Source organism: Leptopilina heterotoma, unplaced genomic scaffold (genome assembly GCF_015476425.1).
Source record: "Leptopilina heterotoma isolate Lh14 unplaced genomic scaffold, ASM1547642v1 Lhet_384, whole genome shotgun sequence".
NCBI classification, from domain to species: domain Eukaryota; kingdom Metazoa; phylum Arthropoda; class Insecta; order Hymenoptera; family Figitidae; genus Leptopilina; species Leptopilina heterotoma.
In genome coordinates, this window is record NW_025111057.1 from 462,913 (window position 1) to 477,331 (window position 14,419).

Here is a 14,419-nt window from a genome sequence, read left to right on the forward strand (position 1 = left end):
ACAATTCCCTATTGGTGAAGTAAAAGTTATTTATTACATTAACCACAAATTATTATTCAGCAAATTAGCGAACTTTAAAAAATTATATGAAAACACTAATCAAAATTGCATATTTTGTATTACATTAAAAAAACAATTTGAATATAAAATTAAAAAATTTGAAGCAATAATTAATGAAACAAAGAAAATTATAATTGAAACAACAGAACCGATACAAAAAACAGGCATTTTTAACTTTATAGAAAAAAAAGAAACAATTACTAATATCACAATGAAAACAACAGATAAAAATACATTTTTGCAGCAAATTTTTATTTTAGATCCCCCCAATCCAATTGATATATACGAACAATTATTTTCAATTGAAAATTACATTAACACATTGCAAAACATACAAGAAATTCTCGTAGCTTCAATGAATAACAAATGGCATCAATCCATCCCAATAAAAAGAAATATACTAGACTACACTTTAAACACTAAAACTCTTTTAAAATTTCTAAAAATCGAACTTTTCAACTCAAATAAGAATTTATTTATTGTATACTCATTTCCAAAACAAATATCAGAAAGTTTCAAATTATTTAAAATCTATTCATACCCAATATATTATAACAACTCTTTTATTTCTATAAAAATAAACTCACAAATCATCGGTATTTCTGAAGATAATAAAAAGTATTTTCTAACCTCAAATCTTGAAGAAAAATTTACACCATTTATTAACCATGTTGAATTAAAACCAACTTGTGAATCCAATGTGTTAATTAATTCAATATATTATAACTGCGAATTTATTAGTTCAAATGAATTCCCATTTTTGACCCCATTACTTAAACATAACTCTTGGATATATACTACAGAAAAATTAAAACAAATTGACATACAATGTTTCAAAAAGTCTTTCACTAAATTATTGAAAAATAATGGAATTCTAATATTACCATCCGATTGTTCAATAAAAATAAAAAATCAAATATTACCGATAGAAATAGAAGAAATATCTAACTTACCTTTGAAAACACCAATTCTAATACAAGATAAAATGTTAATTGTAAATTCTAACAAAAAGACTTTAAATATATTTGATCAAAATGGTTTAAGTTTTCAAAATCCTACTAAAATCATTAATGTAGAAAAATATGAAATTCAAAATTATTTATCTTTTATATTCATAATAATAATAATAATTAACTTAATTGTTATTGTAATATTGTATTTAAAGACAAAGAAGAAAACTCAAAAATTAAAAAGAAATAATTTCTTGAATTCTTATGTAAAAAACGAAGTTTGCACAGAATTAATAGAAAAAGAAATAAAGGAAACAGGAGTATAAAAACAAAACAAGTTTGACTCAAAATTAATTTTTTTTTATTAAACAATAATTATGTAAAAGTAATATTAATAATATCAGTCAACAAAAGAAGTATTATTCAAATTCTATTAAAAAATAATAATTATATAAAATTATTATTATCCGTCAAGGTCCGAAATACTGAAACAAAAAGAAGAAAATTTTTCTATCAGAAATAGAAAATATATAATGAAATACAAAAAAAAGCACACTTACACGATTCACCTTAGTTCCCTGTAGCATCCATTTCACGCCACCAACAAGGATTGGAGTTCCTAAAGGGTCCCTCGATTCCAACACATGCCTTTTTATACTAGAAATTCCTTCCTCTTTAGTACCGAATAAATTAATCTTCCACTCAAAAGGAATATCGAAACGTAGACTGTAGACTCTGATGTTTAATCGTTTCTCTCTATATACCAATTGTTTAAAGTTATCATCAAACCATTGGTCATATCCACAAACCTGTAAAAAAAAAAAAAAAAAAAAAAAAAAAAAAAAATAAAAAAAAAAAAAATAAAAAATATATAATAAATAAATAAAAATGAAAATAGACAATCAAAAGCATAAAAATATGTATAAAAATTACACGTACTCGAACCAGTGAATTATCCACAAACTTTACTGTCCGATGATAAAGACAAAAGATTTCCCCAGTATGAAAAAACTTATCAAATAATAATTTGTGGTCCCTGAGAATAGTTTCCCTCTTTGAAGCAAATTCAAAAGGTAAAATTATATTATTGCCTTTATAAGTAACTGTAGGAATGTCTAACAGTATTCTCTTATTTCCAACCCATGATATCTGTTCTCCATGAACCTGGAAATAAAAAAAAAATATATATAATAATTCTTAATAATATAAAAAAAATATAAATATTTTTTTTTTTTACTAAATAAATTTTTTTTTTTATACTTACAATTTTAAGTTTGAAAAATTCAAAAATGAAATATTTCCCTTCCAAGAAAAATACGCCATTAGGTCCAACTGAATTTAATTGCCGGACAAGAACAAATCTTATTAAATTCTCACACGGTAAATCAGACCACCAAGCCTTTCCAGTGAATCTCATCATGTTATATGAAACTATGAAATCAGGAAAAAATCCCTCTCTTGGTCTCCAAATATCGTATTTCTTTAACGATGCAGTCAACTTTTCGAAAACTGATAAGGAATTTATAGAATTCCTTGAATTAAATAACTCAAAGTTCTCGGATCCCAGTCTTAAGAGTAGTTTAGTATCTCTTTTCTCTTCCACCTGTTTTTTAGTAGGTACCAAATTTATTTTTTCGTCCTCTTTCCAGGAATGGTCCTCGTTAAACACATTAACACTCTCTACTAAAGTCAGTGTAGAACTTGTCGTAGGTATCACATTATCCTCTTGTCGAAAACATTTTCTGTTCGGCACATCAGAATGTTCACACAATTTTCTTTTATTACTTGTAGAAAATATAACACTTTTTTTGGAACATTCTTCATCTAATTCCATATCATCACCAAAATTGCACTCATTTTTATTATCCAGATCAAAAATTTCACCTTTCATGGAACACTCTTTATCTAATTCCATATTATCACCGAAACTACACTCATTTTTATTATCCAGGTCAATAATTTCATTAAAATTCTCAAAATCATCGAAATGTTGTAATTCTTCATGTAAAAATGTTTCTAAATCAAGGACACGATTAATATCGGACATTTTTTTTAAAATAAGAAAAGATCAATTACAGGAAACAGACCGTACGAAACTAAAATTTAGACACAGAAAAAACAACAACATCCTACCTAATATCCCTACCATTTTCCTTTTCAAACTTAAGAAACCAATTGAAAATTGAGATATTCCTGTGGGTTGTACCTTAAAGTGATAACGAAAATCAAAAAACAAACAAGAGATGCTAAAATCTAAGTAAGCCTGCTTAGAAAATATGCAAGCCTACTTAGAAGACATGCAAGTTGCATAAAAAAAAAAATTATTTGTGGATTCTGCCTGAACTATAAGAGCTAGAGAAAATCTGAATACAGTTTTGGAATCGGCATGAAAAAATACAGCTAAAAACACAAAGAAAAATTAAAATCGAACGATTATTAAGGAAGTTATGGCCAATTTTGTAAAATTGCATGATTTTAACAATTTAAATTTCGTTTTCGCAAACAAAAAATTTTTTTTTTGTACTCCGCTAAAAAAAAAAAAAAAAAAAAAAAAAAAAAAAAAAAATAAAAAAATAAAAAAATAAATAAATACGACAAACTGTAATTCGTATAAACTTTTTTTTGTGTGTCCTTAAGAATACAAAGAATGGATAGAATAAATGCATTATTGATTTTAAGAATATAGATTATTATCAAAATAATTATTGTAATTCATATGAAATTGAGTAAAAAAAAAAAAAAAAAAAAAGATAAATTTAAATGTTAAGCGAAAGTTTTTTTTTGTTTTTTCTAAAAATACAAAGAATGGATGGAATGAATGCATTATTGATTTTAAAAATATAAATAAAGATAATTATTGTAATTGAGATAAAAATTGAGTGAAATAATACAAGCTTGGATGAAATTTTCTTTAAGAATACAAGAATGCATAGAATGAATGAATAATAATAACATCTCCTCCAAAATATAATTGTTCGAATAGTTTGAGCATGTTTCGTTTCTCTCCCATGCTCAATCTAAGGGGGTAGGTGTTACGTCCGTAACTTCTTCACATATACTTACTTTAACCTATAATATTTACATGTTTAATTCCTTTGAATATATTATATTTGTTGTACTCTCTTATATTATTGCATTATATTCAGTATATTCCATAAATATGGTAATTATTATTATATATCTGATTTATAAATTATAACAAATTAAAAGGAAGAAGAGTAATATTTTGAACCATGTAAAAAGAATAACGATCGTGCATCAATTAGATAATCTGCTATACGGAAGAAGAAAGATAATATTTAATCGGGTAAACAATTTTGGATGACCTTCAACGGGGGAGACAGGAAACAGCAAGGTACGGAAGTATCGAGTGGAAGGCCTACCCCGCTTGCCAACAACAATGTTTCTGGAACGCGCAACAGACTTAATGACCCAACTAGCATCAAATCAATGAGGAAGATTTGGTATAAAAAGGGGTATCATTTCTGATTAGAACAGAGAGTAATTTTTTGGAAATCAACAGTCTACATTCAGTCGTCTACAAGTGAACAGTCCCAGTGTTTCAAGTTAACACTATCCCAGTATTGCAAGTGAACATTATCCCCAAGTATTAATTTAACGTACATCGTTAAAAGTGAACTATTTCCCCAAGTGTTAAAATTGAAATCAATTTATTTCAACATTGTATTTTATATCAATTTCCAAAATACAATTTTCAACAATTTCCAAAGAAAATATAAACTTGGAAATAAATTCGAGTTTCTACAAGTCAATATTGAAATACCACATTCCAAATTTCGTTACATCGAAATTTGCTCAAGAGGCGACAACCGTCTGGAACCAGCAGATATTTTTCGGAATACAATACACTATCTCATTAGTGTAAACAACAGCAATTAAACTGAACCACTAAGGACAACAGTCGACGGCTCCTTTACGTCTACTCCCCAACACCATTCAAGATTGGATTACCTGATTATCATCACACATCTATACATCGTTATTCTTTAAGTAAGATTCATAATTTTGTACTCATTGTAATTTTGTCAATCTCTTTTCTTTCTTGTTGGTTTTTAAATAAATTATTCTCTCACATTTAGTAGGCTCATTGACTTATCCTCATCCCAAATTGGATTCATTTATGAAACCAATTTAAAACGAGGAACGTTAGGTATATTTAAAAGGGTTTCTCGTTTTGACGTAACACAAATAAAAATTATTTGACACAATAAATTTATTTTATTGATTTTAATAAACTTAATTATTTAATCCGAATAATTCGTTATTCAAAGCTAATACACTATTTTATCAAGACAAATAAAAAAATATTTCAATCAATTAAATAATTATTTGAAACGAAAATAATGAATTACTTGAAACTGTTCATTTATTTATTTCATTTAAATATTTCATTTATTTAATACAAATAAAAAAATTTTCGACAAAAAAAAGTGTTATTTGGATACAGAATATACGGCACTGACATTGATATAGTAGATTAGCCCGAATTCTCACCAAGTCTCAGTGGCCGTGCGGTTTAAATAGGTGCGTTAGGGGCGGGGGGACGTGAGTTCGATCCCACATGCGAGCGAATATTTTTCATTCTTCGTTTTAAGCGTTATATAAAATAATAAAATTGTGTGTTGTGTTGTGAATAAAAACTGTGTGAACTTGTTTGTAAATAATATTAAAAGTCTGTTAAAATATCAGTTAATAAATATAATATATAAATATAATATAATAATAAATTAATAAATTAAAAAAAAACTAAATACTTAAAAAAAATTTTTGTATTAAATATAGAATGAAATAATTTTTATAATTGATTCAAATAATTATTTACTAGCTTGAAATATTATATTTATTTGATTTGAATAATTTGTATTTGATACAAATAACTATTTATTTGATACGATAAAACGAAATACTTAGGTTTAGTAAATATTTATTTGAGTTGAATAATTTATATAATTGATTCAAATAATTGTTTATTAGTTTGAAATATTCCATTTATTTGATTTGAATAATTTGTATTTGATTCAAATAAATAGTTATTTGATGCGATAAAATAAAATATTTAGGTCAAATAAATATGTATTTGGTTCAAATACACATTTATTGGATTATAACCAAATAAATTTTTTTTTCAGTGTATATATATATATATATATATATATATATATATATATTCTTAGAACAAGAAAATATTTTATTGATTTAATACATTTCATATTTCGTACAAGACGATTAACTTCTTGGTCGAGTTCCATATTTTCTTGGATCAAGAATATATGTGACACTCCACGAGAAAAGGGACCTTATGACAAGAGTAAATAAGGTCCCTTTTCTCGTGGAGCGTCACATATGTTCTTCTCCCAAATATACTATGTCAAGAAAATCGTTTTCTTGAATCAATACTATAATCCCAGTAAAAAAGGATTTTTTAACATAGCGTTTTGGACGATTGAGCAAGCCAAGCCGTCTGCTCAATTGTCCAAACGGCATTTGGACAATTGGACTGGTTGCTCAATTATCCGATGCATTAGGTCCAATCATTCCAAATGTTTTTTGTGGCTAAAAAACTGCTGAATTAAGAAAAAAAAGTACTGAAATGTTACAGAAACTTTAGAGAATTCTTAATTCCAGACAAATACAGAAAAATTAGGTATAAAAATACCTCGAGTGAGAAAAAAGAACAAGATTTCTAAAATATTACTTTTTAACTGACAGTGCAATGCTGTACTTGGAATTTAGTTGGTAAAGAAGTGAGGATTCTGATAAAGAGAAACACTTCATTATCCACTCTCAATACTCCTCATGTGGTAATATATAATTGTAGATTTTCAATAATAGTGTATTAACAATAATATTTTATTTTGATGAATTATCTCTTTTTTAAAATGAGAAACCGAAATCTACAATTATATATTACCACATAAAGAGTATTGAGAGTGGATAATGAAGTGTATCTCTTTATCAGAATCCTCACTTCTTCACCAACTACATTCCAAGTACAGCATTGCACTGTCAGTTAAAAAGTGATATTTTAGAAATCTTGTTCTTTTTCCTCACTCGAGGTATTTCTATACCTAATTTTTCTGTATTTGTCTAGAATTAAGAATTCTCTAAAGTTTCTGTAACATTTCAGTACTTTTTTTCTTAATTCAGCAGTTTTTTAGCCACAAAAAACATTTGGAATGATTGGACCTAATGCATCGGATAATTGAGCAACCAGTCCAATTGTCCAAATGCCGTTTGGACAATTGAGCAGACGGCTTGCCCAATCGTCCAAAATGCTATATTAAACAATCCTTTTTTACTGGGATATTCTTGGCCGTATTCAATCCCACGATTTGCTTCAATCAAGAAAAATTTTTTTGGTTCAATACTTTTTTTTCAGTGTAGCTCTCTACACCAGCATTTTTATCGTCACGGCGTAGACAGACGCGCAGGCGCGCCGTCATTTGTTTCTCCCGTCGATGTGAGGCGCGTCATTGTGTGGGTACGGATTACTACTTTTCCGAGTAAAAATCTTTACGAAATAGTAATAATTGCTCTGATTCATAATAAAAGTTGCTTCGCTCAGAGTATTAATTGCTCGGGACATTTGAAATATTACTCGGCTTTTAATAAAATTTAGATTCCTTGAAGTCAATTATACTTTTTTAAAAAAGTAAAAATCGTTTGAAAACGAATCAAAAGTTACTATTTCTTAAGCAGTTTCAAAATTACTACTTGAAAGTAGTAATTTTTCATCGAAAATAGTATGATTGTTACTATTTATTTTTCTCCGTGTACTTAAATTAAATTAAAATATTTTTTGTGAATCATATTAGATCCAACATTAAAAATTTTTTAAACTGAGGTTATATTCGTAATCAGCGACTCCAAAAACACCCGCGTGACCAGTTTCAAGAGAATACAATTGTTTTTAAATATTCTCATCAGCCATATTGGATCCGGCATTTTAAATTTTTGAAAAATGAGGTCAAATTCATCATCAGCGACCCCAAAAACCCCAGAATAACAAGTTTCACAAGAACTTGATTGATTTTTAAAAAAACTCCGCCATATTGGATCCGCCATTTTTAATTTTAGAAATCTAAGGTTATATTCGTAATGAGCGACTCCGAAAACCCCCGAGTAACCAGTTTCAAGAGAATTTGATTGATTTTAAAAAATAAGTCCGCCATATTGGATCCGCGATTTTGAATTTTGGAAATGTAAGGTTATAGGTCTGACAGACCGCTACAAAAATTTTCTTTGCTTGTAACTTTTTCTCAAAGTATGATAAGAACTTGAGCTTTTCAGTAGCTTCATATTTTATGAAAATCTGTTAGGTGACAACTTTTAAAAAAAATTTTTTTTGTTAAATTTTGTATTGTAACATATGTATATAGATATATATAGAAATGACTTTTTTATATGTCAAAAAGTAAAAAATATTAACAATAGTTCTCTTTAGAAAATTATAAATTACTAAAAAAAACCGTAAAAATGGAATAGCGGTCTGACAGACCGGGGGTAGCACTGAGCGTAATTTTGCAGCACATAGCAGTTTAAAGGATAATGCCTCTTAAGTCACTCAGTTTTGAAATATTTCAAAATTTAATTATTATTTGACATGTTTTTCGCCCAACAAAAAAATCGTTACACATGACCCCACAACATCCTAGTCATATTCACATATTTTCTGTTGATTTTAAAAATTTGGTAAAAGTCCACTCATTTTTAATTTACTGTCGACCCTCCTTAAATAATAACTTGACAAATTATTTCAAAATTTGAAAAAATATCTTTTGTGCCGCAGGTGTGGAAGCTTTTGTTATAAGCTTGGCTGCCTTTCCATACTATTAACATATAATAACGATAATTTGCATGTCAGTTTTAATTTTTTCATATTTTAAGGATTTTTAATAGCGTACCAACCTGTACAACTCTCCTCTAATAGTTACTCTGGCTTATCAAAATTTCCAATAATTGAATAATTGAGACGCATTCTGATTCTCTAAAGTGAATTTGTTAGAACTTCAATTATACAGAATTTTATGTGGAAGAAATGTCCATTATCAGTATTTTTATTTATCTTAGTTATTAAGTGTTTTACAGCGAAGATAATCAAAATATATAATAAAGGAATTAGAATTTAAACAAATTTTCAACAATATTAATTCGTGAATGGTACAAGTTTTTTTTACAGGATTTTATGTTTCAGAATTCTATTTTATTGGAAATTTCGATTTTGAGAATTTTTATTTACTAGAGTAGAACTGGGTGAAAAAGCCACATTTTTACATTTGACGCTATAAAATCTGAATTAAAATTTTTTTTCTCAAATTTCCAATTGGCATTGAAAGTTTAGTTATTAAGCTTGAATATTCTTGACGGAAATATTTTTTATTCCATGAAAGGACTAAGTTATAAGAGTTTTACGAAAACACTGCAAGTGGGGGGATTTAGCAAAATATGTTATAAATTTTGGTAATTTTATACATGGAGAAACATTGTATACTAGTTTCTGTTAAACTCACCATGTGTTTTTAGTAAATTGACTACTAAAGTGGGTAAAAACTGCGATGGTATCAATATTTCTTAGTCCGACTATTAATCACAGAAAAAGAGTTTGAAAATATAGTAGGTAGTCAGTTGATCAACATTTAAAATTCACGATTTCGCTAAAAAAAACATTGTCTAATGTCAGTGACAGGTATTTAGAATGTCGCCATGTCGCCACTCATAACTAATGAGAAAGGAAGAAATCTATTTTACCTATGTCGATTGATAACTTAATTTTAACGCAACCTAATCTAATTCGCCTAACATACAGATAAAGTAACGCACACTGTAATCGACGGAACGCATATACAATTCATATCGAGAAAATAAGTCAGTGTTCTTATATACTAATCCAACAATTGTATTTCCACTTGGGAGAAAATTTTTATGCATATTTTAAATCCCGTTTTAAACAATATTTGTTTGTTATGGGAGCGTTCACACATGCTGTCGAATCACGCTTTTGGGGGTAGGATGGGGTCTCTACTAAACGTGACACAATGTATTTTTCTCATGTGAAATTGCAAAAATTGCGTGACAGGGGGAGAGGGGGGTCTAAAATCTCCAAAAATTGCGTGACATCATTTGTGAACGCTCCCTATACAAAATTGATAAAATCAATTAATTACTTAAAATTAATAAGGTCAATTTTTGAAATGAACAGAATTAATTTTCATCAAACAGGATTCTTGTGATAAATTATAAAAATGAAAAATAAAATATAATAGGTATCATTATTATTTCGTAAAATTGTTTATATAATTATTTAATTTAATTAAATAATTTAATTATTATTTTTTTAATATAAAAAAAAAATTTTACATTAATAGAAGTCATTTAAAAATTTTTCCATTAATTAAAAATAAGCATGTAAATATTAAGAAATTTAGAAAAATCTTCTTAAATCTAATTCAAATATTTAAAAAATTTCAATTTAATTTCAAACTTTAATTAAAAAAACAATTACACTGAGAAAAATATCAATGTTGAATATCTGTGACATAATGAAATATATAAACATTTTGTTCAAATTTAAAAGACTTGTTCAAACATAACCTCACATTGGGTGTTTTCGACGTTGACACTCTGAGCGCTCTGAGGGTGGAGTCCCATGACAGCGTTTTGCGTTGCGTCGTAATGGGAGAGAAAAAGACGCAAATATACGTTTGCTGCATTCTCTCTTATTACAACGCAACGCAAAACGCTGTCATGAGACTCCAGCCTGAAAGTACGAAACGTGGTTGGTTGGTCTAGGGGAATTCTGAATGTCGATTGGCTAAACTTCAGAATTCATAGTTTCATGCTCTGGTTTCCACACTCTGTATAGCTCGGACCTTTGATACAGAGCTATACAGAGTGTGGAAACCAGAGCATGAAACTATGAATTCTGAAGTTTAGCCAATCAACATTCAGAATTCCCCTAGACCAACCAACCACGTTTCGTACTTTCAGAGCGCTCAGAGTGTCAACGTCGAAAACACCCATTTACTGATAAAAGAGAACCAGGTGGAATATGACGGCGGCCATTTAACTCGAACACATGTATATGTCCCTGGCTTTTTCACCCCCAAGACCAGTTTTTCTAAAAGCTATAATAAATTTTAAATTTAGTTCAATTTCCAAAAATTAACATTGTATACATTTTGAGTATAGTTTTCTCCTTATGTACAAACATTTACTTGTATTACCCGTTCACTTAAACAGGTTGTAATATGTTCGAAAAGTTTATCGAAATTTTATACGCAGAGCAACTCAAAAATTAAAATTACAATAAAAACTATACTACTATAGGTACAACATCCAAACTAGAATCAAAAGTTGCGTATTACCTAACAGTATTTATAATCTAAATCACGGTGGTTCTAAGCACACATTAACCCAAAAGATTCTTCACTTTAAAATTTAATCTATATCTCGAATCTGGACACATTTCTGAGTATTTTGAGTAAAAATTCAAAATATTTCATCAAGCCGTTTGTGAGAAAATCGATTTTAAATTAAAAACATAAAGTTTTCGTTTTTAAGAAAAATATTGTGTTATATTCGGGTAAAATTGTACAAAAACCTAAATCTCCATAAAGGTTGTAGGGTCAGTGGGCACAGGGACGTCTAAAAGACGTCCCTTTTTGTTCGGGGACAATGATGGTAATGTCTCTGAGTCATCAAAAAGACAACTAAAAGACGTTCTATGTCTGGTCCAAAAGACGTCTAAAAGACATAAGAAAGGACGTCTAAAGTACGTCTTTTGGACGTCCTTTTTACATTCCTTCAGATCTTAAATAGACATTTCTTTTATAACATTTTCTAAGTTGAAACTTAGTAATATTTTATTAAATTTATTTTAAGTTTAATTTTATTTTTTCTAAAATGTGGAGAAATAATGAAAAAACTCCTACGAAGCTGGAATCGAACTCGGATACCTTGAGCTTGAAACACTGCGCCTTAAGCACCTCAGCCGTTCAATACAGATATGAACCTCTACAAAGTTAACGATCCCACTTGTCAATGAAATGAATTTAACTTAGAAAAATTTCAATGAATTTCCAAGTCCAAGTTGGACTTAGAAAATAATATTTTCTATTTATGAAAATTTTTCTTTTCGGAAATATTTCCTACTATTTATTCGGAAATTCTACATAAATCATTTGAATATTTATGTAAAAAATCAAAACTGTTTATATTGTATTCTGATATATTAAAATAAATGTAAATTAATTTAAAAAAAATTATTATTTACATTTTTACGGAAGTATCTATTTATCTATCTACCACGATTTGAACTGTCAGCCTTATAGTGCTGTCTGTGCGTAGGGTTTTTTTTAATGGAGCCTTCAACCATTGGGAGCGCACGCTTAGACGCGCTCGATCAAGGGAGGCTATGAGAATCTGCTGCAAAGTATCAGTTTTAAGAAACATGTGGAGTAAAATCTGTTCTTTCTAACTTCTATGGAATTTCGAAAGATTCAACTTCTTTAAAACTGTTGACCAACCGATTCATAGTATTGTTAACTTTTTTCTTTTCACATTTCCGTTAAATTTATGATATATATTTAGATTTTTGAGGAATATTTAAGAACTACTTACTGCATACACAGACACAATTTTGTAGAAAAATTATTTTTCTAATTTATCAGTTTTTAAATTTAATTCAGTAAAAATAAACTAATTATTACTCTTTAAATTTAAGTAAGTGAAAATTCGCTTAAAAAAGTTACGTCAAAAATCTTTCACGCAAAAAAGTACGTGTATGTAGACTTATTTATAAATGATTTTTCATTTATTTTTAAATATATATACATACTTATTATCTTACGTGGAATACTTTTGATGTATTCTAAGTGAATTTTCACTTTTTTAGATTTAAAGAGTAGTATATATGACGGGTTCCACGTCAAGTGACCCAGGTCAAAAATTTACATGGAATATTTGAAAAATTTGTAGTTTCTTTAAAACAAAACGAAAATACGTTTTCTATTTTGGGTTTTGCTGCTGTTTTTTAACACTTTCTAATAGTGTGAACAAATGTAGAGAAAAAAAATTGTTTGACCTTGAAAAATTAAATTAAAAAATAAAATTTCATTTTTTTATCAAATGGGCAGTTTGTATTTTTTTAAAAAAAATTTTATCATAAAGGTGAGGTTTTTTCCTAAAAAAAATGTATAGGTCAAAACGTGGGACAAGAACTTTTAACTAGTCAAATTAAGCATTTACTTCTGCCGTGCACCGTCCCACAGTGGAATTTTTTTTACAATTTACTATTAAAAAATGTCTATAGCTTACAATTTTTAACCGATTTGAGTGTTCTTTGTCTTAAGTTAAAGGGGAATAAATTCTTAAGACATCCTTCGAGGCAGATTTTGGAGATTTTAATTATTTATAATTTTTTTTAAATCAAAGTTAACAAATTAATACACTTTTTTAAAAAAAGGAGGTTTATTTTCTTATTTCGTTGATGCACATGATCTAAATCAATTTAAATTCATCCAATATGACCACCAGATAATTAATAAAGCATAAAATAATTTATTTCAATTGTTATAAACAATATATAGCCCAACAACGAGCAGGGGCGGTGGATTGCAGAAGTAAATGTTTATTTTGACCAGTTAAAAGTTCTTGTCCCACGTTTTGAACTATACATTTTTTTTAGGAAAAAACGTCACCTTTATGATAAAAATTTTTTTTAAAAAATAAAAACTGTCCATTTGATGAAAAAATGAAATTTTATTTTTTAATTTAATTTTTCAAGGTCTAACATTTTTTTTCTCTACATTTGTTTACACCATTAGAGAGTGTTGAAAAACAGCAGAAAAACCCAAAATAGAAAACGTATTTTCGTTTTGTTTTAAAGAAACTACAAATTTTTCAAATATTCCATGTTAGACCAAAAATTTAAACTTTGACCCCCTCCAGTTTTAATATTTGTTTAAATAAATTAATAATATTTGGTATTTTTAATTGTATCTAATAGGACTACTGTTTCTGCAAAATTTTAACCCGATCCCAAACATTTAAAATTTTGACCTGGGTCACTTAACGTGGAACCCGTCATATAAATACACATATCGGATTTTTTTCTTTAGTAATTAGTGAAAAAAACGTTAACTAATAATTATAAATTAAATGTGAAAAAAATAATTTATTGATATACTTTATATAATTATAGTTTTACTATGGAAGAAATATTTTTCCTACTTTCCTTGAAAATATTTCCTGTAAATATTGGAAAGAAATCCGTAAGGTCCGGAAAATTCTCCGAATATTAACAAATAATTTCCGTTTTACTGTGGAAGAAACATTTTTCCATCTTTCCTCGGAAATATTTCCGACAAATATTGGAAAAAAATCCATCA

The 14,419-nt window shown here is 27.8% G+C and overlaps 2 protein-coding genes across 4 annotated transcripts in view; one reads left to right on the top strand and one right to left on the bottom strand.

Moving 5' to 3' along the window:
• Positions 1-14,419, top strand: part of LOC122505982 (ribokinase-like) — a 182,393-nt gene that overhangs the window by 139,524 nt on the left and 28,450 nt on the right. The gene's annotated exons all lie outside the window — the stretch shown is intronic.
• Positions 1,449-3,525, bottom strand: LOC122505979. Of its 2 annotated transcripts, XM_043617905.1 has the most exons (4): positions 2,275-3,525; positions 1,950-2,174; positions 1,571-1,819; positions 1,449-1,495 (listed from the first exon to the last, which is right to left on the bottom strand). In XM_043617905.1, exons 1-4 carry the CDS (start codon positions 3,055-3,057, stop codon positions 1,481-1,483), a joined length of 1,272 nt encoding a protein of 423 aa, XP_043473840.1. In that variant the 5' UTR covers positions 3,058-3,525; the 3' UTR covers positions 1,449-1,480. The 2 variants fall into 2 exon arrangements, with proteins under 2 accessions (XP_043473840.1, XP_043473839.1); XM_043617904.1 differs by having other exon boundaries at positions 1,469-1,819.

What these genes read in the sequence shown, in the direction of transcription:
- LOC122505979 (XM_043617904.1), bottom strand. Translation starts at nt 3,057, where the DNA reads ATGTCCGATATTAATCGTGTCCTTGATTTAGAAACATTTTTACATGAA. An exon ending in AATTTTTCAAACTTAAAATT is followed by an intron (nt 2,175 to 2,274) that starts GTAAGTATAAAA and finishes TTTTATTTCCAG; the next exon opens with GTTCATGGAGAACAGATATC. An exon ending in TGGATAATTCACTGGTTCGA is followed by an intron (nt 1,820 to 1,949) that starts GTACGTGTAATT and finishes TTTTTTTTACAG; the next exon opens with GTTTGTGGATATGACCAATG.